The 24,150-nt window shown below is 39.0% G+C and overlaps 1 protein-coding gene across 3 annotated transcripts in view; it reads left to right on the top strand.

Moving 5' to 3' along the window:
• Nucleotides 1-24,150, top strand: part of ITPR2 (inositol 1,4,5-trisphosphate receptor type 2) — a 527,727-nt gene that overhangs the window by 181,592 nt on the left and 321,985 nt on the right. For all 3 annotated transcript variants that reach the window (XM_060024473.1, XM_060024471.1, XM_060024470.1), the window contains one exon: nt 737-887. In XM_060024473.1, coding sequence (XP_059880456.1) covers nt 737-887 — 151 coding nt within the window. The remainder of the gene's footprint in view (nt 1-736; nt 888-24,150) is intronic.

The raw sequence follows: 24,150 nt of genomic DNA, 5'->3' as shown, positions 1-24,150 counted from the left end.
TGCCGTGTGGGCCTTCCCATAGGCTGCCTCAGTGTCCTTACAGTATGGCATCTGGCTTCCCCCAGAGCAACCATTAGAGAGAGAGAAAGAGAGAGCCCAAGATGGAAGTTGCAATCTCCTATAACCTAATCTTAGAACTGTCGTGTCATCACTTCTGCTGTATGCCGTTGGAGACACTGCCTAACCCTGGGGCAATGTGGAAGGAGACCCTACATTGGGCGCCATCTTGGAAGCTGGCTCTCACACCTAGTATGTCCTACAGTATCCAGGAGACCACACAGTGGCATAAGGAACATATATTTCTAGACAAATTTCTTGGATAATATTCATTTATTAAAGTAATTCATTAAAGTAACTATTAAGTGGTATCCTACTGACGTAAGTTAATGTTTAAATAAGAGGTAAATCATTCTAATGTAAACCTCTTTTAACCACCCTGATACAACTAAAATCTTGTCTTGTCCCTTCCTTGCTGGCTGTTGACAAGATACCTCATCTTCTTGTCACATGGGCCTTTGATGGGGTTGATGAACTGGTCTTATTTGGATTTAATTCTAAACTTGACTAAATTGGAGTTCAGTGGTTGCTTTCACAGGTATTTCAATTTCTAGGTATTAAAGAATTAGAAAGGTTAGAAATACCTGCACTAACTTAGATAATAAAAAGTCAATGCTAATTTCCGTTCCTAATGTTTTTCTTTTCTTTTTCACCTTCTCCCCGCCTTTTTAAAATTAAGGTGGTCCACTTGGCTCGGAATCTTATATACTTTGGATTTTATAGTTTCAGTGAATTATTAAGGCTAACAAGAACACTTCTGGCTATCCTTGACATCGTTCAGGCCCCCATGTCATCGTATTTTGAAAGATTAAGCAAATTTCAAGATGGAGGTAAGAACTTTGGAGAAAAGTTATAATCTTTTTGGTATTTCTTTGAGGTGAGATAGAAAACAAATCTATAGAGAAGTGGTTGTTAACATGTACCTGCTAATATATGTGTGCAAATGGAATGTCATACTGCGATAGGACTGAGTGACCAGAGGCTGGATATACAAACATTCTTCTCTGTTTTTAATGAAAAGCTTTAAAAGACAACTTCATAAGATCAATGAATTCCACCTTCAGCAGCTCATGTTAAGGTCAATCCACTAGTGAAGTATTATGTGTTAAAAAATCTTAATACTTGTGATCATCGTGGTGTGTGTCTGTGCTGGCTACGCTTCATAGCATGGCATAAAAAATGCAGAGAATGGGCACACTCAGGGTCACACCAGAGAAGCAGAGAGTGCAAGGCTAGCACAAGAGGCAGTACAGTAAAGTGGGCAAGAGAGCATGCGCTTTTGAGTCAGAGTGCCTATGTTCAAATCCTGCCTTGACCATTTATTAACTTAGGCAAGGTACTTATCTTCTCCAAGAGTTTCTTTTCTTATCTGAGATATGATGTTGAAAATAACAGTATCTTCCTCACAGTCTCCATGTGAGAATTAAGTGAATGTGTACAACATATTCAAAGCACTTATAACAGTGCCCATCTCATAACTCAATAAAATTTTTTTCAGACGGTGATTGTCTTTAAGTAGGATGCCCTGAAAATACCATGTGGTATAGAATTGTTTGCAGAATGTATATTGAAGAGTGCATTTAAGGTATACAGCTGTAAGGAAGTGGGGAAGGTAGGATTGGGCAGGCAGAGAAGCTGAGCCACAGTGAGGTTACAATTGAGGTCATTGCTGATCCTACAGGGAGCTCTGGAGCTGAGTTGGCCCTTCAAAGTGGTCACAAATTAAGGCAAAGGGCCTGAGCTTTATATCCTCGCATTAGCCAGCCTTGACTGCTGGCTTCATCACAGAGGGGGTGTGTAGCTTTGGGTAAGGCAGTCCCCCTGGACAAGGGTCACTCTTAGTGGGAAGCGTGGCTTCGAGAAGACAGCAGTCATCATGCCCAGCAACTGAGGAAATAGATACCTCAGCTCTAAGAGGCGATGCGGGTGGAGCATAATGTATCCACTATAGTATCCACTACAGGATTAAACAGTAGAGCCAGAAATCTAACTTCGGACATAGGGAAGAAATATATGACTAGGAATGATAAACGAACAAGTAGCTGAAGTAATTAATTGTGATGCCTAAATCTCAATTCCTTCTACATCTGCCAAAAATCTGTACAGACCAACAAAAAGCAAATTATACCCCATAAAGCCCTCACCTTCAGCAGAACTAGAGAACAGAGGACAGTCCGAACTTCAGTTATTATAAGTGGAAAAGCAACATCAGTTTTTAGTGGCACTGTCTCACTGTTCCTACTGAGAGCCTCTGTGGACAGTTAGGGAGTTCTGGAAAAACCATGTAGAAGAGACAGGAAGGGATTGTACGAAAATCACCCTTAGAATTCCTTGGTGGTCCAGTGGTTAGGACTTCTTGCTTCCACTTCCGGGGGTCTAGGTTCAATCCCTGGTCAGGGAACTAAGATCCATCAAGCCGCATGGTGTGGGCAAAAAAAAAAAAGAAAAGAAAAGAAAAAAGAAAACCACCCTTAGAAAAAGAAAGTCTGTCTATCCTAAGGGTGAAAATATTGAAAGAGATTCCAGGTAGATAAGAGCACTGAGTAAGGAGGAAGGAACTTGAAAGTACACAGGTAGCAGTTGTGGAAAAGCAATGCTTCTAGGGATGAACAAGGTTAAAAGTAAGGAAGAGGCACCCTTTGGAGTCTTGTTGATGAAGGCAAAAAGAAACAAGGTGGGGAAATCTAGAATACCAGATAAAAGAAACTAACACAGTATTGTGAAGCAATTATACTCCAATAATGATCTATTAAAAAAAATTGAAGGAAATATAACTTCCTCCACTGCCCCCCAACAAAAGCCAGACTTTAAAGAAACTGCACTTCATGACTCAGACAGAAGAGGGTGCTCCTGAACTGAAGATCTTGTAAACCAGCTCATGTTGTCACCTTGTCCATGAAATGCAGTAATGTAATCAATCTTCATCTCTATGAAAGGACTGTAAGATCAAAACATTTCAGTTGATGGAAATTTCTCTCTGAACATCAACCATGAAACAGAAGAAAATTGTCAATGATACTCTAAACTGAATTAAATATCTTCAAACATGAAACATGAATGTATGAAATACACCTTGAATCATAAATCCAAGAACTAAGGTTAGAAATGGACCAACACAAACCAGTGGGAAATGAAATGAAAGTTGATTGGACTCAGAAAAGAAAAAGACTTTATTATTATTATTTTTAGAAATAACAGATCGACTTACAAGGTATCAAAGGAAGAATACATTTGAATGAAAGTATAGTAAGCACCATTGAAGAAAGGCAGGAGAACAGTGATGAGAATGTTAAGGATTTAAAGAAACAAGTGAAAATGGTCAGTGAGAAAGTGGTTGAAATGGAAGAAAGGCAAAGAAGAGCCATCATATGAATAATTGGAGTCCCTGAAAAAGAAAAGCAAAACAATGGAACAGACCTGAGATTTAAAATTCCAATCCAAGAAAACATTCTGTAACTAAAAGATAACCTGAATTCTACATGGTGAAGTTATGTAGGATGGTAATCTCCAAGACTTAAGACATAGAAAAATGAAACTATTATATATAGTATATATTCAGACAGAGTGGTGAGGGGGACAGGGAGGCACTATGAAAGCAAATGGAGAAAAAAGGAAAGGAAAGATGCTTCCTGGTATGATGCTTTTTACGATACCCAGTTTACTTTACACCAGACCATTCTTTAAAAACTTAGAAATTGATTTCGACTTTTGTTCTCAGTGCTTATAGTCTGCTTTCAGAGTTATACCCTACAGAGTATTTTATTCCTCTGAAAATTTGCTGATATCTTGTACGTACTCTCCACTGTCCTGTGTGTGTCTGCCCTCTAAGACACGTTTTCTACTCTTTTCAATAGTTTATAATTCTCATATTTTCTCATGAACTCCATTCACCTCTGGATACCTTAATCATTCTTTCAACTCTCTGAGAACGATTAATTTTTCAATAAGAATTTATTGAGCAACTATTGCATGCCAGACATTATTCTAGACACTGGAAAAAAAATGATGAACAAGATAGAGTCCTTAGTCCTTAGTCCTTAGGGGGGACAGACAATTAATAAATAGGCATAATCCCTCACCTCTCCCTATTGGGGGAAACAGTCAGATAATAAACAAATGAATATACACTATTACATTGGGTAATACTATGGACAAAAATCAAGTAGGACAATATGGAGCATGATGGAGAAGGGAGGGGCAGTTATTTTTAGCTAGAGTAGATTTTTTTTTCAATTGAAGTATAGTTGATTTACAATGTTGTGTTAGTTTCAGGTGTACAGCAAAGTGTTTCCGTTATACATACATATATATCTATTTTTTTTCAGATTCTTTTCCCTTATAGGTTATTGTGAAATATTGAATATAGTTCCTTGTGGTGTATAGTAGGACCTTGTTGGTTGTCTATTTTATATATAGTGATGTGTATATGTCAATCCTAATCTTCCAATTTATCCCTTCTCCCCTTACTCCCTGGTAACCATAAGTTTATTTTCTACATCTGTAACTATTTCTGTTTGTATATAAGTTCATTTGTATCATTTTTAAGATTCCACATATAAGTGATATCATATGATATTTGCCTTTGCCTGACTTACTTCACTTAGTATGATAATTTCTAGGTCCATCCATGTTGCTGCAAATGGCAATATTACATTCTTTTTTATGTCTGAGTAATATTCCCTTGTATATATGTACCATATCTTCTTTATCCAGTCATCTGTTGCTGGACATTTAGGTTGCTTCCATGTCTGGCTGTTGTAAATAGTGCTGCTATGAACATTGGGGTGCATGTATCTTTTCGAATTATGGTTTTCTCTGGATATATGCCCAGGAATGGGATTGCAGGATCATATGGTAGTTCTATTCTTAGTTTTTTAAGGAACCTCCATACTGTTCTCCATAGTGGCTGTATCAATTTACATTCCCACCAGCAGTGCAGGAGGGTTCCCTTTTCTCTACACCCTCTCCAGCATTTATTATATGTAGACTTTATGATGATGGCCATTCTGACTGGTGTGAGGTGATACCTCACTGTAGTTTTGGTTTGCATTTCTAGGTAGTTTTTGTTTGCATTGAACAGCCTCTCTGATGTCTGAGCAGAGACCTACATGCATCAAGGAAGACAGCCCTGAGGCAGAGTCAGCTTGTTCTGTGTGAGGAGCAGCAGGAAGGCCATTTTGGCTGAGGCAAAGTGAGGGAAGGGAGAATACAGGAGAAAAGGCCGGAGAAGCTCAGACTGTAGAGATTTGTAGACCCTTGAATTTGGATTGTGCTCTAAGTTTGATGGGCAACTTCAGAGGGTTTTGAGAAGGGATCAGTATGATTTGATAACTTTGGCTGCTGAGTGGACAGTAGTGAACATGTATGTGGACATAAATGTTAGAAAGACCATAGAAAGGAGGCTATGGCAGGATTGGAAGATGGTGTTGGACTAGAATAGAAGTGGTAGAAGTGGATGAATTTGGAATGGTGCTGTCCTGACTCATAGGACTTGGATGTGAAATGGGAAAGAAAGAAGAGAGTCAAAGATTATTCCTGGGTTTTGAAAGCAGTTGGATGAATGTGGTACTATTTATTGAGGTGAGAAAGACTAGTGGATAAGTAGGGTTGTAGGGACAATCGGGATTTCTGTTTGGGCACATCAGGTGGGAAATGACTGTTAGGCATCCAGTTGGGGATGTTATGGTGACAGTTGGATATGTGGATGAACTTAGGGTATTGTCAGGGTAGAAATATGAATGTGAGAATTGGTGCATAGGAGACATGAATATGATCACTTAAGGAGTGATTGTTGATTGGGAAGAAATGACATCTAAAGACTGAATCCTGGATGCACCAACATTGAACACCAAGATAGAGCAGGCCCCTGCAAAAGAGTCTGGGACAGAGAACCAGTGAGGAAAGAGGAAAACCAGGAGAATACGTTGTCTTGGAGGCCAAATGAAAAGTAATTGTAATTGTTTGTTGGCTTATATGATATATTTCCTAGATAGCTGCTGTTCATTGAGTACTGTATGTGCTGAGTGGTTTTCCATGGACTACTTTCCATGTAGAGTGACTTGTGCTTAACCATGACACACAGTGTTACTCCATTAATTAAATATAAAACACCGTAATTCTATTCCAGTATAAATGGTGATTCATGATAGTTTTTATCAGCCCATTATAATTCTCTAAGAAACTTCTTGCTGTGTTGTAAGAAATACCTGTATGTGTCCTGCATGAACCGAGGCTCAGAGGTCTCTTCCTTTTGACACTCGACTCGTGTGGTGTGTAGAATGGTGTTTCTTTATTTGGGGAAAGGCATTTTCCTAATCTGCGGAAAGGGTTTGTGGATTTTGCCTAGATTTTTGGAATTTGAAAGAATATGTTTAGTAGTAAATACCCTAGAAATCTGTTATTCTGGTTCTTGGGGCATTGAAATTAATTTGAATTTAAGGACTATAGTTTAAGATCCCTTCTCTTGATATTTGCAAATCAGAGGGTAAATTATTTCTTTTATACATTCCTATTATTGGATACATAATGTAAACTGTGAGAAAATATAGTTTGTTGTTAAGGACGATTTGATAACAGTGATGATTATACTACACAAGATACCTCTGAGAGAATTTGTTAGAGTGAGCTTTCTTCATTTCTCTCAACTCTAAAAGCCCTTCTCAAGGAATCATTTTTGCTTTTACTAGCACTAAATGTTTATTTAATATCATTCTCTTGCCTACATATGGGAGGACAATGCTTTTATAGTAAAACACTCTTCAGATTTCTTTGGAGCATAACTATACTTGCAAGACAAAAAAAAAAGTACTATACTTTTTGTCAATGTTGCCTTGAGGTACATTTGAAAAAGTGAATATGTGGCTTTATTTACATTACATAAAACAGAAAAGAAAGAATGTACCTCGCAGGGATACATTGTTTGCTCATAAATATTGCCAATATGCGAATGTAATGGAATTGTGCCTGGATTCCACACTGTTTTGTAAGAAGTACCAATATAGAAAACCATAATCAGGGAGATTAATTAATTTGCGTAAGATTCGTGAGTAAGTCAGTAGCATTGCGAAGAGTTAAAGTGCAAGGAATTAGTCTTCCTATCTTTTGCACCACTCAATTATTTATTAGTCTGATGAACTAATATTTTAGAAAAATTGTTACTGAGGTTAGAATTTTGGTCCGTAAATTTTTTTGAAGTTAACACTTCTGTAGGGGCTCGGTCTTATAGGTATTCTTTAAGGTAAGTAAACAAAATAAAGAGTTGAAAATAAATTTTTAAAATAAAAAATAATAAAATAGGGACAAAGCAACATCATGTGCCTCTAGATGTGACGTCCTGAGAAGGACACAACATTGCCTATTTAGTATTCCTGACAAAAATTCATAATCACCATCTAATTATGAAGAAATATCAGACAGGTACAAATTGAGGGGGGTATTTTATAGAACAGCTGGCTTGAATATTTCGAAAATGTCAGTGTTATGAAAGATAAAGTTTGAGAAACTGTTTCAGAATAAAGGAGATAAAAGAGACATGACAACTACATATAATATGTGGTTTTGGATCAGGAAAATTATTATCTACAGAATACATTATTGGCACAATTGGTAAAATTTGAATATGGATTGTACATTAGGTTGTAGTGTTGTATCAGATTTCCTGAATTTTATAATTGTACTGTACTGTAGTTATGTAAGAGAATGTACTTGTTTTTAGCAAATACGTGCTGAAGAATTGAGAGTTAAAAAGGTCATGATGTTTGGAACTAACTCTCAAAGAGTGCAGGAAAGATTGTGTGTGTGTGTGTGTGTGTGTGTGTGTGTGTGTGTGTGTGTACAGAGAGAGAGAGGATGTAAATGTGGCAGAATTTGTGAATCTGATAAATGTGGGCAGAGGGTGTTATGATGTTCTTTGTACTATTCTTGTAACTCTTTCCATAAATTCGAAAGTATTTCAAAACAGAAAAATTAATGACTTAAATAATTAGCCAAGTAAGAAAATGATTTATTATATGTAAGATGACATTTCAAACTTACAGCATTATCTTGCAACTCTTCTAGGAGATGTGTTATTATAGCTCAGTTCTCTTAAGCTATAAATTCCTAAAAAAGCCCTATTAGACTCTATAAATTCTTAGCAAAAGAAGCAAGAGACAACACATTTCTGGAATTTCCATATGTGGAGACAGGATTGTCAGGCCTGGGAAAAATTCCTGTGGTACAGGGTGAGACTGAGGCTGATGCCAGAGAGGAAATCCCAGATTACAGGAAGTACCTGGAGAAAAAAGAATTGTTATTCTAAAGGACGAGTCAGGGAGCTGTAGCAATATTGCCACAGTATAATACCCGGTGTAGCACCATCTTGGCTCTTGTATGTTAAAAGTGTTTGATTATATTTTCTTAATTTTAGTGAAACTTTATTTTTATTGGTAGTCATTTGCAAAATACAATTTTTTAAAAATAGGAGGTAATTTTATAAGCACTGTTGCTGGACAGGCCAGCTCTTTCAAGTAAATGATAACAGCTTTCTTTTCTCATACTGTGTCTGGAAAATTCTGTGCAATAGAACTATGTCTTTTTTTATCCTTTTGATCGACTTACCACTTAAGAATTCTGCTCCAGCACAGTTGGGGTTGGACATTCAGAGAAATGTGTCTGGTCATTGTTTGGCAGGTCAGACCCAGGGGAGCGGAAGAAGAGAGAGGTGTGTGGAGAAGGTGAAGGTTTACGGTTCCCGGAGTTCAATCCCAGTGGCGCCTGTCTTAAATAGGGTGTGCACACAGCATTCATATGTTTTTCTGGGAAATCCTGTAGGCTTAGATGCTAGTGATTCGTGTTTGAGGCAATGGGGATGGCTGCCTTGGAAAGTGGCAATTACAGAAGTTTTCCTCTTCTGGGTCCTTGGTTACAGTGCAGCCCTTCTCGTCACTGGGAGTTGTCCTCATCCTAGAGCTGGTTGGGAGTCTGAGTCTAGCTCCCAGGTTGTATCTGTTCACCGTCACGGTGGCTTTTTAGTTGGCATGCTCAGCAGAAATTGATAGGTTCAGAAGCAGTTTCTCATTTTCGTGCCCTAGAGGTGGTCCATTCAGAAAATTATCCAGGCACACTCACACGGAGACAAAAGGAGCTGGCACTGCCCTGGCCTTTACTGTAGTGAGGCAGAAGATTCTCGTCTTCAGAGCTATCAACTATCAACTTTTCATTCACTAGGTACTCACTTAAGAAAAGAAATACTGTTTTCAAACAAGTGTATTCACTCCCGGCAGGCTATGTTGTTCAGTCAGTGTGCTTTGCCTAATACCTGTCATTTACTCTCAGTGATTTAGAATTCACAGGCACCATTCAGTGTAATTGATCTTTCGAATCGAAGGATTATGTCAAGCAGTGCTCTTCTTTGTCATGTTTAGAAGTTAAAAGCAAATGCCATATACAGGCTGATAAACTGGATATTGTCAATATATTTGTGAAAGTACATTTCATATAAAAAATTATGCGTCTCTCTTTATGCTTGCTGAAGGATACACAATCAAGGATTGATACTACTACAGGCATACCTTCTTTTATTGCACTTAGCTTTATTGCATTTCACAGATATTGCATTTTTTACAAACGGAAGGTTTGTGTCACCCCTGAGTCCAGCAAGTCTGCTGGAGCTATTTTCCCAACAGCATTTGTTCACTTCGTGTCTCTGTGTCACATTTTGGTAATTCTCAGAATATTTCAAACATTTTCATTATTAATATGTTTGTCATGATAATCTGTGATCTTTGATGTTGCTCTTGTAATTGTTTTTGGCCACCACTAGCCATGTCCACATAAGCCGGCCAACTTAATCAATAAATGTTGTGTGTGTTCTGACCGCTCCACCAACCTGCCGTTCCCCGTCTCTCCTTCTCTCCTTGGGCACCCCTATTCCCTGAGACACATCAATATTGAAATTAGACCAGTTAATAACCATACAGTGGCCTCTATGTGTTCAAGTGAAAGGAAGAGTTGCACGGCTCTCACTTTACATCAGAAGCTAGAAATGATTAAGCTTAGTGAGGAAGGCATGTTGAAAGCCAAGATACACTAAAAGCTAGGCCTCTTGCACCAGTTAGCCAAGCAGTGAATGCAAAAGGAAGGTTCTTGAAGGAAGTTAAAAGTGCCACTCCAGTGAACATATGAATGGTAAGAAAGGGAAACAGCCTTATTGCTGATATGGAGAAAATTGTAGTGATCTGGAGAGAAGATCAAAGCAGCCACAACATTTCTTTAAGCCAAAGCCTAATCCAGAGCAAAACCCTAACTGTCTTCAATTCTCTGAAGGCTGAGAGAGGTGAGGAAACCGCAGGAGAAAAGTGTGAAGCTAGCAGAGGTTGGTTCATGGGGTTTAAGGGAAGAAACCATGTCCATAACATTGAAGTGCAAGGTTAAGCAGCAAGTGCTAAGGTAGAAGCTGTAGCAAATTATCCAGAAGACCTAGCTCAGATAATTCATGAAGGTGGCTACACTAAACAACAGATTTTCAGTGTAGACAAAGCAGCCTTCTATTTGAAGAAGTTGCCATCTAGGACTTCCATAGCTAGAGAGGAGAAGTCAATGCCTGTCTTCAAAGCTTCAAAAGACAGGCTAACTCTTATTGCGGGCTAAAGCAGCTGGTGACTGAGTTGAAGCCAGTGCTCATTTACCCTTCTGAAAATCCTAGGGCCCTTCAGAATTATGCTAACTCTACTTTGCCTGTGCTCTATAAGCACAACAACAAATCCTGGATGACAGCACATCTGCTTACAACATGGTTTACTGAATACTTTAAGCCCACTGTTGAAACCTACTGCTCAGACGAAAAGATTTCTTCCAAAATATTACTGCTCATTGACAGTGCACCTGGTCACGCAAGAGCTCTGATGGAGACATACAACCAGATTAATGTTGTTCCCCTGCCTGCTAACACAGCATCCATTCTGCAGCCCATGGATCAGGGAATAATTTTGACTTTCAAGTCTTATTATTTAAGAAATACATTTTATAAGACTATAGCTGCCTTAGGTAGTGATTCTTCTGATGGACCTGGGCAGAGTAAATAGAAAACCTTCTGGAAAGACTTCTTATTCTAGATGTCATTAAGAACATTTGTGATTCATGAGAAGAGGTCAAAATATGAACATTAACAGGAGTTTGGAAGAAGTTGATTCCAGCCCTCAGGGATGACTGTGAGGGGTTCAAAACTTCAGTGGAGGAAGTAACTGCAGATGTGGTATAAGTAGCAAGAGAACTAGAATTAGAAGTGGAGCCTGAAGATGTCACTGAATTGCTATAATCTCAAGTTAAAACTTGAACAATTGATGAGTTGTTTCTTATGAGAGAAGAAAGTGGTTTCTTGAGATGGAATCTGCTCCTGATGAAGATGCTGTGAAGATTGTTGGGATGACAACAAAAGATTTAGAATATTATATAAACTGAGTTGGTAAAGCAGTGGCAGGGTTTGAGAGGATTGACTCCACATTTGAAAGAAGTTCTACTGTGGTTAAAATACTGTCAAACAGCTACAGAGAAACTGTTCATGAAAAGAAGATTGATGCAGCAGACTTCATTATTGTCTTATTTTGAGAAACTGCCGTGACCACCTGAACTACCACCAAGCCCCACCCTGATCAGTCAGCAGCCATCAACACTGAGGCAAGAGCCTCCACCAGCCAACAGATCGTAATTCCGTGAGGGCTCAGATGATGGTTAGCATTTTTTTTTATGATTAAGGTAATTTCATTCATTTATTCTTACATTTATGAATTTATCAAATGACATGTTATTTTGAATACACTCTGTGGAAAGACTCAACTGTTATTAGGACAGGCATGTCGTGCAATGTTTGAACATGGGTAGACACTGACCTTCTTTGATGCTAAAAGAAAATAAACAATCCAGAGGGTGAGCAATTTTTAGCATTAAAGTATTTTTTAAGTTAAGGTGTATACATTTTTTTTTTAACACATAATGCTGTTGTACACTTAATAGACTAAACCATGGTGTAAACAACTTTTATATGCACTGGGAAACCAAAAAATCTTCCTGAGACTCATTTTTATTGCGATATATGATTTGCCGTGGTGGTCTGGAACTGAACCTGCAGTATTTCTGAGGTATGCCTATACTAATGTGATTAATTAAGATCACTTATTGCAGGTGCGTGGGTGTATTTTGTTCTACTAGAGAGTCATTTCAATGGTTGGGACAAATGTGAATCGTACTTATACATTCTCCTAAGAGCAGCATAACGTGTTAACTCGGAAAGGTGAGAGTATCATCTCCATTTGAGCAGGGTATAGAACTTGACACAGTCTGGAAATAGCTTAAGTCTAATTTGTTGTTTAGTTATCCTGTCAATATCCTTTCATTTATCTGTTTGTTGTTTGAATCGAACTGGGGTTCAAATTTAAACCTCCAAAATGGAGCAATAAAGTCTAACCATTGAGTAAGACTTGGGCTCATTCGGGTGTCTAGGTCACCACTGTCATTTCTTCTCACAATTGCCCCCCAACCCTTGAACTCACCGCAGTTTGAAAAGACAATAGATCAGAAAACTGCCAAAAGGTCAAATAAGAGCCGAATAGTTTCTTTTCATCTTCTACCATTTTGCTTTTTCGCAGCTCCAAGTTCTTGGGAGTTTCTGTAGTCAATCCCTGAAAGGTCGGCCTGTTCCCAGTCGGTAACCAGATAATCTCTTTTTTTGGCATATGTGTTATAATATTGAAGAAGAGAAATCACCAAAAAAAAATCGATGGAAATTCCATTTACTTTTAGGATCTCCTTTCCTTTGAGGTTTCAGGGTGGGAGCTGAAGTGCCTTTGGTCTTAGAGAATAAAATACAGGTAACCACAGCAGCCCGAAATTATCCTCCTGCCCTAAAAGGATTCCAGCTGCACTGGTGACTCACGTAGCCCTGTGGGCCCAACCCAGGGTAGAGAAGAGATAAGGAGGGAGGGTAGTAGAGGCACCTTGGATACACAAATGTCCAGTAGTACCCCTTGCCCCAGAAGATTGGGGGAGGAGAATGAGGGTGTGCTAACTCCCCATCTAGTGGCAAAGAACCAGCTGCTTCTTCAATTTAACTTTTTTTTTTTTGCCTTGGCTGGGACTTCACATGATCCACCTTGAAATGCTTTTCCTGGCAGCGTAGTTGCTTTTTAAAAGGAGAAGGGAAATTGAGATGGAAGGTGGAGCAGAAACATTTTTTAATAGTGTTCTATGGGTGGGAAAGGAGGAAAATATTTGCAGCAAAAATCTGCCAGAAAATAGTTTCTTCCTTTATAAAATCAGGAGGTTAATCTAAATGTGATCTTTACAGTCTCTTTCAGTTCAAAGCTGTGATTCTTCGAAGATTAGTATGTAATTCTCATTCGCTCACTCAATGGTATTCTTTTTAATGTGTGTTGCAAAAGACTCCTTTTAGCAGATATCCATGAAGCATGACTGCTGGTTAAGAGCTGTGATTGCTCTTTGTAAAGACACCAGCTACAATGCCTTGAAACCAGGAGCCTTAGTTCACTTAAAATATCGAGTGTATCAAAAAAATCAAGCAAGGGCTTCCCCGGTGGCGCAGTGGTTGAGAGTCCGCCTGCCGATGCAGGGGATGCAGGTTCGTGACCCGGTCTGGGAAGATCCCACATGCTGCGGAGCGGCTGGGCCCGTGAGCCATGGCCGCTGAGCCTGCGCGTCCGGAGCCTGTGCTCCGCAACGGGAGAGGCCACAGCAGTGAGAGTCCCGCGTACCGCAAAAAAAAAAAAAAAAAAAGCAAGTAAGCAAGCAAGAAAGGCTTACCTGTGTGCAAGTTGGGACTCCGAGGACGTGTATATGTGGAGTTGGAGGATGAGAAAGAACAGAAATGAGGTTTAGTACAGTGACCATCACCAAACAGCAGGTAGCAAAGGTCCAGGCAGCTTCATTTTAAGGACTCTCTCTAATGTCCCTTCAGCTCCTGTCAATGTTTCATCAGACTGAGCTCCTTCCAGGTCGGTATAAACGACATAAGTTCACAGCACAGCTCACAGTGCTCAGAAGTGTCAGGCAGGTTGGCTTGCCGGAGGAAGATGCCACGGTGACCAGTCATCATCTGAACATCTCTTTCCTGGACTTCTGGACTTAATTTTTCCCACCACCATTCTGCCCCTCGCGATGCTTCTTTTTGATGGTCCTGCCTCATCTCTGCTTCCAGCCTGTCCCTCGCCTTCAGGCAGATCTGTCTCATCCACTCTGGGTCTCGTTCCTCACACCTGCCTGCTCCCATCAGCTTCTTCTCCCTTCTGCCTACACCTTCTCCCCAGTCCCATCATATGCTTCTAGTAGAGGGAGCTGGAGCCTCAAAGAGGCGGCCGGGACACGTGTGCAATCCTGTCCACAGTGATAGGTTTCTCTTGTCCTCTGTGTGTGTGCCCTGGGTCAGATGAGTGTGTTCTCATCATGCCTTGAGATCCGTCTCCTGACAGCAACTGCCCAGGATCTCTGGAGGTCCTTAGTGCAGGTTGTGTTCCCCAGGAAGCAGACTCTGAACAGAGATGAGCACGCCGGAGGCTTATTAGGGAGAGCTCTTAGCATCAACACTCGTGGAATGGAAGGGAAAGAAGCAGGCCTGGGCCAAGCGAGAAATTGGGTTGTGTTGTGGTCTTAGTGGGGAGCCTCTGGGTGGTGTGAAGTTGGGGTGTCCTTTCAGAGTTCTCTCTCATTGGAGTGAGGGGGCTGAGTTTTTATGGCCCCGTGGGCTGCCCTGGAATGGGGTGTGGTCTTGCTTGAGGCAGCTGTTTTCAGACCAGCCAATCCCCAGAGGACTGACTTTTGAGGGCTGTCCCCCAAGTGGCACTGCTAGCAGCTGAGGCAATAGTCCTTCCTTCCTGAAAGGGAATCTGGGCAGGACCATCACAGCATCCACTACAGATATTTTCCAGAGAAGTACCAAGACTGGAAAAACTGTAGGTCAAGATTAAGATCTCATAGGAAATAACAGATTAGGAAGAAAAATAAAAATGATTCAGATCTTATAGAAGATAGAGATTAGGGAGACAAATAAAAACAACATTAAGACATTTAAATGCACAGAAAAATTCTAGACATGAAAAAAATTTCTAGAGGCTACCTACTTCCAAATGCCCCAGAATCACTGGCATCAGAAATCTACTCCGGGCAGCAGGTGTTTTATGGAATCCTTTTCTTCGGATGTGAAGGAAGATTTCTGTGATATTCTGATCTTCTGAGTCTGGTTCTCTTACCAACTTTGTGCTGTGCTGACTGCACCTCTAAGTCCTTTCTGGCTTAATGTATAATGTCTTTTACACTTTTGTTATATATTTTCTTCCTCCTTAAGCTTTAAGGTTACCAAAGCCTTAAGGTTACCTTAAGGATCCTTATGTGGGAATGTGGAGAAAAAGCCAAAAACAGCGTCAGGGAGAACAGCAGGGAGTGAAAAGGAACATCCAACTTCAAGATATTTAAGCGGTAACAGTTTTAAGACTTGTGTTTCAAACTTTTCTTCTGAGACAATCCCAACAACGGTTCACGAAAGCGAGATTCTTGGCTTAAATTTTTTTTGAAAGCCTTAAGGTTACCAAAGGCTTTCCCCTTTGGTAACCATAAGTTTGTTTTCTATGTCTGTGAGTCTGTTTCAGTATTGTAAATAAATTCATTTGTATACTATTTTAGATTCCACATGTAGAAGTTTTAGAAAAAGTGCCTATAACTGTCAGGTTTTCTCTTAGTTATCAATGGTGCCTGGGAGGACTTGTTTTCCCCCTCTGGGCCTAGTCTTCTCTCTCTGTATCAAGAGGTTCTCAAACACATGATCTACGCTAGATCATGTCCCTTTCAAAAATCAAATGAAGGTAAAAAAATAGGCAGAGAATAACTGTGTAATATGTCTATTAAATAGTTAATAGTGAGTGTCCACCATTTGCTAGGCCACACATTTGACAGAGGATTACTTCAGAAGGGAATCTATTATTTATATCTAACGCCTAGCACACATCAAAGTCTTGCATATTTTTATCTGAAATCCTTGTCACAATCCAGCAAGTAGGTTTTGTGGCCACATTGTGCCCAGGACATGTGCTCGTACAGAGGGTAAACACTTGCCCTGAGACCATACAGCCTGTAGCTTGCTGAGCCACATTTTGAATTCAGCTTTCTTTTTCTTTTTCTCTAGTTCTTCACAAAAACCAACAGCCCTGCCGCGGATGTGCTTTCGGCTGTTACACTACTTTCTGTACAGATGACTTCTTCATCTGCAGGGACTCTGCTTTCTACTTTTTCCAAGTTTCCCAAGAAAGTTTAACACGAAACAGTGGGTGTTTATTAAAGAGTTTTGATTTAACTTGAGGTGACTTCGCAAGTCAGATCCAAAAAAAAAATTTAAGCCAAGAATCTCGCCTTCGTGAACCGTTGTTGGGATTGTCTCAGAAGCAAAGTTTGAAACACAAGTCTTAAAACTGTTACTGCTTAAATATCTTGAAGTTGGATGTTCCTTTTCGCTCCCTGCTGTTCTCCCTGACGCTGTTTTTGGCTTTTTCTCCACATTCCCACATAAGGATCCTTCTGAATCACATCCTCTACCTCTTACTAGTTATCATCATCTCTTAGAGAGTAACAACCCAGTTCCCTAAGAAGCCCACAGGTCTTCATAATCTGCATTAGACGTCTCTAGTTCTGTCTCTTGCTGTTTCCCCAGCAATACGAAACAATTTTATCCTCCAGGACACTTTGCTATGAGCTACTTCTGTATTTCATATATACTTTCATAACTCGCTTATCACTAGGATGAATGTATGTGCCATGCCTTATATAAACATGCATTTGAAGGACAAAAATATTTAGAGACCCTAATATTCCAAATGTATGTTGGTGACTTTTTTTTGTTAGTGTTGAAATTTTTTATGTCTGTTTTTCCTAGTAGACTTATGAAAGGCTCCATGACTCTTAGAATTACTACCTAGAAAATTCAATAATAAAGATTCAAAATTATTGACTGAGAGAGCCAGAAGTGGGGAGAAAAGCTATGAAAATGCATTCTGTTTCTGTTTCCATAGCTGACTTGTACCATGCCTAAGATAACATGCATACTTGGCTTTCAGAAGTATTTACTGAGTGACATACATTTGATGAATGTATGTAACCTACATGTTTTATATAAATATGTATTTGAATGATAAGGATATTTTCTAGATCATGACATCTCAGATTTATGATTGTTTTTCTTTTATTACTTAAGAACTTTTAATCTGGCTTTCAAAACTTCCAATGAATGGGAGATAACATGACAAATGCCAGTTCATGTTAAAATACTTCCTGGTATTTTGTTTCTACAATTTTAGTGATTAATGTTATACCTTTTCACGATCTCTGCACCATCTCTTTTTTATAATTGATGTATAGCTGATTTACAGTGTTTTGTTAGTTTCTGGTGTACAGCAAAGTGATTCAGTTATAAGTGTGTATACACACACACACACACACATATGTGTAATATATTCTTTTTTATATTCTTTTCCATGATGGTTTATTACAGGTAGATATTGAATATAATTAGTTGCTTGTTCTACACAGTAGGAACTTGTTGTTCATCGGCTTTATATATAATAGTTTGCATCTGCTAATCCCAAACTCCTAATTTATCCGTCCTCCCCCGACCCTGGCTTTCCCCTTTGGTAACCATAAGTTTGTTTTCTATGTCTGTGAGTCTGTTTCAGTATTGTAAATAAATTCATTTGTATAATATTTTAGATTCCACATGTAAGTGATATCATATGGTATTTGTCTTTCTCTTTCTGACTTACTTCACTTAGTACGATAATCTCTAGGTCCATCCACACTGATGCAAATGGCATTATTTCATTCTTTTTTTATGGCTGAGTAGTATTTGGTTGAATATATGTATACCACATCTTTTTAATCCATTCGTCTGTGAGCATTTAGGTTTGGTGCACCATCTTAACAGAATAATATGGTTCAAATATTCCCTTGCTAACTGTGTAGGTTCATAAATTTCAGGAGGATTTAATGGGTATGATGCATGCATACTTCCATGTTACACTAAGTCAGGAAGCAACTCTATAACTGCCTTCTAGTTCTCTCAGTCAGGGGTTTCTCACATAAATTTATGATACATAAAAATATTTTTGTTATACTTTGTAATTAATTTAACTCAGTAGAGGCAGAAGACTCTGTAGGTTCATCTGTATTTCTCTGGGATGTGTTGGAAACAAAGGCACTGTCTATAGTACTTTGGGTTTTGGTTTCCCAAAGGTATCAGCCACACAATGGATGAAGCACCTTCCGCAGTTTAGTGTGGAGTTTATTCTTATTCTCTAAGCTATAAAGTGACTCCAAAACCTCTGGAGTTCTGTAGGAGTGGTGTAAATGATTCCTGGCAGCCAGGAAGAGCTACTGACATTACCAAATTGAGTTAATAGGACAGAATCAATACCTAGATGACCTCACAAATAATGAGAATGACTAAAGAGGACCAGGTTGTCCTCACCTTCTTTCTACTCAGTTATTTCATCCAATTGTTTGACCCTCAGAATCTAATGCCTCAAGGTGTTAATACACTGGGGTAGGTTCCTCAGTTCCCTCAATTTCTGGTCAAGAGCATCCACCAGTGACCTACTAAGGCACCTTATTGGAACCCAATCATAGATTTGTAGAATGTTAGCACGTAAAGGGACTGTAGAAATCGTCTATATGAACTTCAGATCTTCATAGTACCTGTAGCAAATGGTCATCTAGGATCTTTTGGAACACCTGAGTGACCAAGATTTTACTGCTGCAAAAGGTAGGCCTTTCTTATTTACAGCAGCTCCAAATATTGTCTCTTTTGTTAGGTTATCCTAAATATACCTCCCTCTCACTTCCAACAAGCAGCCCTACTTTTGTTCCCTGGAGCCATGTGGAAATCTAGCCTCACTTTCACATATCAGTTCTTTCTATGTTTGCAGATGGCCGGCATGTCACCTGAATATCTCCTCCTCTCTGTGTCATCACCAGCAGTTTCTTTAACAGTTCCTCTTATGTTTCTAATATTTTTGATCACTGATATGGCAAGAAAAGTCATTTTCTCATTCATAATAAACACTTTACTTTTGTAATACAGTCTAGATGAAAATGAGTGTTTTTGGTAATGATGACATAGTATTGATTTCTACTGAACTTGAATGAAACTAAAGTTCTAGTTTGTGCTCTGTTAACATCACATTTTCCCATCACATACTTGAGTTCGTTTTATTTGGACCTAAATGGCAGGGCATTTTATATTTTGATTTTACTTTGTTGGATTTAACCCATTAGTTTTCTTTTGTTAATGCATAGATTGATTTGCACATATTGAACCCTCCTTGTGAACTGGGGATGAATCCCACTTGGTCGTGGCCTATGATCTTTTTTATGTATTGCTGGATTCGGTTTGCTAATATTTTGTTGAGAATTTTTGCATCTATATTCATCAAAGATACTGACCTTTAGTTTTCTTTTTTTGGTGGTGTCTTTGTCTGGTTTTGGTATCAGGGTGATGGTGGCTTCATAGAATATCTTTGGGAGTCTTTCCTCCTCATCAATCTTTTGGAAGAATTTGAGAAGGCTCAGTATAAGTTCTTCTTTGTATGTTTGGTAGAATTCGCCTGTGAAGCCATCTGGTCCTAGACTTTTGTTTGTAGGGAGTTTTTTTTTTTTTTTTTTAATTACAGATTCTATTTCACTTCTAGTGATCGGTCTGTTCATATCATCTATTTCTTCTTGATTCAGTTTTGATGGGCTGTATGTTTCTAGAAAGTTGTCCATTTCTTCTAGGTTGTCAAATTTGTTGGCATATAATTAATTGTTCATAGTATTCTCTTACGGTTTTCTGGATTTCTGCAGTGTCAACTGAGATTTCTCCTTTTTCATTTCTTATTTTGTTTATTTGGGTCCTCTCTCTTTTCTTCTTGGTGAGCCTGGCCAGAGGTTGGTCAATTTTGCTTACCATTTCAAAGAACCAGCTCTTGGTTTTATTGATTTTAATCCATTAGTTTTCAACCTGTCCATGGAGTTTTGGGATTTGATGGAGTCATTGACTATATTAGTTATCCTTCATTGTTTCATGTTGTCTTTGCATTTGCAAAACATGCTCTTTCTGACTTCACCTGTCACTGACAAAAATACTTATGTGGGTGAGGCAACAGCAGATCAGCAAGGAACTAGAGGCCCTTGTGTACTTTAACAGTGATTGATTTAATACTATTGTTTGGCCATAATCAGTTAACTAAAATCATATACCTATGAAACTGTACACTATTCAGTGTATATCTCTATGGTATGATATATCAGAGGAGTGGTTGTTTTTGGTGGTGGTGGTGAGGGGGAATGTAGAGCTCAATAACTGGGAAAGGGCACAAAAGAGCTTTCTGGGGTAACGGAAATGTCTGAATATCTGGATACCCTGTGGTTTATATGGGTCCTTCTTGTCCAAACTACTAAAATCTTTCATTTAAGATCTGCGTATTGCACTGTATTTAATTTACATCTCAATTATAAAAATAGTATGTAAGTCCACTTATTGCTTCCATTAGCAGCTGTTAAGAATTAAAGATCAGTTTGGCAAATTAAAATGAAATCTTGAGGTTTGGAATACTGAAATGACTTTGTCAGTATTGGACAGTGATGAAATCCAGAATAAGATGTAGGACTTAACCAGTGTTTTGTATGAATTGCTTTTTCAATTTATCCTTTGAATAACACTTCTTTAGGGTGTGGGTTGGGAAATAATTTCCCTCTAAGCAGTCTACTTGATATTCAGAAAAAGACAGCTGATAACATTACTATACTTTAGTAACATGTTTCTAGTAGGTTTTGCTTTGTTCTGTTTCTTTTTTTTTTATAAATGTATTTATTTTATTTTTATTTATTTTTGGCTGCGTTGTGTCTTTGCTGCTGTGCACAGGCTTTCCCTAGTTGCAGTGAATGGGGGCTACTCTTCATTGCGGTGCGCGGGCTTCTCATCGCAGTGGCTTCTCTTTGTTGTGGAGCACGGGCTCTAGGCACGTGGGTTTCAGTAGCTGTGGCTTGTGGGCTCTAGAGCGCAGACTCAGTAGTTGTGGCGCATGGGCTTAGTTGCTCCATGGCATTTGGGATCTTCCCAGACCAGGGCTTGAACCCGTGTCCCCTGCATCGGCAGGCGGATTCTTAACCACTGCACCACCAGGGAAGCCCTGTTCTGTCTCTAAGGTCTTGGAAAGTTGGAGTCTGTAAATGGCTTATCAACATACTGTGTTCAACGAGTGTTTATTCAGAATGAAGAAAATTAGGTGTCATATCATCTACTCTGGCCATTGAGTATTCTTTACAAATCATTCCTCTGCAAGACTTCTCCTTTTAGAGGTGATATTTTTTGTCAACCATGTCATAGTGTAAGAGGTAATGAGCTATGATTATGTGATGGACCACAGGCTCATTACTAAGGTGGCGACCACTATAATAGAACATAATGAAATAGAGAAGAGCTGTTTTTCATGGCTGTAGTGAAAACATGCATGTGTCCTCCATTTTTCATTTTGAGGTAATACAATTATATGGTATTTTTCATTCTTCATTTTATTTTGCACACATTACATAATTTTATTCTCACAAGAAATTGGGACCTATTTTTATTAGGATTAAGGTTCTGAGCATCGGATGGCAAAGTGATTTGAGAAAGATCACAGTAATCTAAATCCTTTACACCATTCAAAGCCTAGTTCAAAATTGTATCTCTTCAGTGAAGCTGCCTTTCACTCTCCTCACCCTAAGATAATTTTCCCAATTAAAATAAACATCCTAAGCAATTTTGTATACCGTCCATGCTATACTATTACTATCTTATTTGCTTTGTATTTGGTCTTCAATTGGGGAGGGGGGAGACATGATTTCTGTTTTCTTAGCTCTATTATAAACTCTCTACTTCTCTTGTGTCCTCCCATCCTCGATATCCCTAATATAAGAGCCAGATGAACGTTGGTTACCTAATAAATAGTTTCTGAACAGGGGCTGCCCTTAAAATTAAATTGTGTCATATAAACATAATGCCACGAGTAGTGTTGGTTCATTATATAATAATAACTGGTGGATAAAATCACTTGAGAATAATGTGAGCAGATTCATGATATGATTAATAGTAATTCTACGTTTTCAGTACACAGTTTTAACTAGGATATTTTCTTTCTGCATTTGGTAGGTTTCTGAGTTCTAGTATACAATCTTTGGAAACTTGGAAGGTGATAGCCTTTAGTGAAGCAACATGGTGTGGGGAAAAGATGCACATTGACATTAGTTGACCTGAATCTGAGGCTCTGCCACTTTCCGGCCGTGTAAAATGAGATGGGTTCCCCACCTCCCTACCTGCTGTGAACAGTGTATGTGGCCTAGCAAAGTACATGGGATGTGATATGCCCTTGATAAAGTCAGATTCCATGATTTTCCTTATCTTATTATCTATTTTTTCTTTTTAACAAATATTTTTGTTTTTCTTTTTAACAAATACGTTTTTAAGTAACATTAAATTATATATGCTTTTAGAAAAAGTTAGAAAATTAAGAAAGTATGTTTTTCTTTTTAACAAATACGTTTTTAAGTAACATGAAATTATATATGCTTTTAGAAAAAATTAGAAAATTAAGAAAGTATAAAAGAAAGCAAGCAAAAACTCACCTTGATGAAACTTACCCTTAGTGTACTAATATCTAATTTTTTATATAAGCCTTATAAAAATAATTATTATTTTTTTGACTGCATTGGGTCTTCGTTGCTGTGTGTGGGTTTTCTCTAGTTGCGGCGAGCGGGGGCTACTCTTTGTTGCAGTGCATGAGCTTCTCATTACGGTGGCTTCTCTTGTTGTGGAGCACGGGTTCTAGGCACATGGGCTTCACTAGCTGTGGTGCGTGGGCTCAGTAGTTGTGGCTCCCGGGCTCTAGCACTCAGGCTCAGTAGTTGTGGTGCATGGGCTCAGTTGCCCCGCGGCATGTGGGATCTTCGTGGACCAGGTATCGAACCTGTGTTCCCTGCATTGGCAGGCAGATTCTTTTTTTTTTTTTTTTAATTAATTAATTAATTAATTTTTGGCTGCGTTGGGTCTTTGTTGCTGCGCACGGGCTTTCTCTAGTTGCAGCGAGTGGGGACTATGCTTCGTTGTGCTGTGCAGGCTTCTCACTGTGGTGGCTTCTCTTGTGGAGCATGGGCTCTAGGCATGCGGGCTTCAGTAGTTGTGGTGCACAGGCTCAGTAGTGGTGGCACATGGGCTTCGTTGCTCCACGGCATGTGGGATCTTCCTGGACCAGGGATGGAAGCCATGTCCCCTGCATTGGCAGGTGGATTCTTAATCACTGCTCCACCAGGGAAGTCCCTTGGTAGGTGGATTCTTAACCACTGCACCACCAGGGAAATCCCAAATTATCATTTTTAATAATTGGTTTGTTTATCCAACTTGTTTTTACTTGTGCAGTAATCTAACAAGTATGTATGGAATGGCTGCTACATGTCAGGCACTATTCCTGGTGTTGGAGATAGAGCAAAAGCTAGAGAGAATCCATGTCTTCATGGAGTTTATGTTCTTTTTTGAGGGAGGATACAATAAGCACATAAACAAATATAAAATATGGTGTGAGATAGTGATAATGCCGTGACTGAAATGTAAAGCAGGGTCCAGAGTGATGGCAATCCTTCTTTAGAGAGGGTGGCCGGAAGAGATCTGAGGAGGGGACATTAAACCAGAAATCAGAAAGGATTTTGAGGGAGTGAGCCAAGCGACCATCTGGGTAAGAGACCTCCAGGCAGACGAGTTCCCGCCAGCTCCAGCTCATAGATTAAAAACTCTGTTTGCCTGAATGGATAAAGAAGATGTGGTACATATATGCAATGGAATACTACTCACCCATAAAAAATGAAATAATGCTGTTTGCCTCAACATGGATGGACCTAGAGATTATCATACTAAGTGAAATAAGTCAGAAAGAGAAAGACAAATATATGATATCACTTATACGTAGAATCTAAAATATGACACGAACTTATCTACGAAACAGAAACAGACATAGAGAACAGATTTGTGGTTGCCAAGGGGAAGGGAGGGTAGGG

Source organism: Delphinus delphis, chromosome 11 (assembly GCF_949987515.2).
Source record: "Delphinus delphis chromosome 11, mDelDel1.2, whole genome shotgun sequence".
Lineage (NCBI taxonomy): Eukaryota > Metazoa > Chordata > Mammalia > Artiodactyla > Delphinidae > Delphinus > Delphinus delphis.
This window is presented reverse-complemented; position numbering and strand designations above follow the sequence as displayed.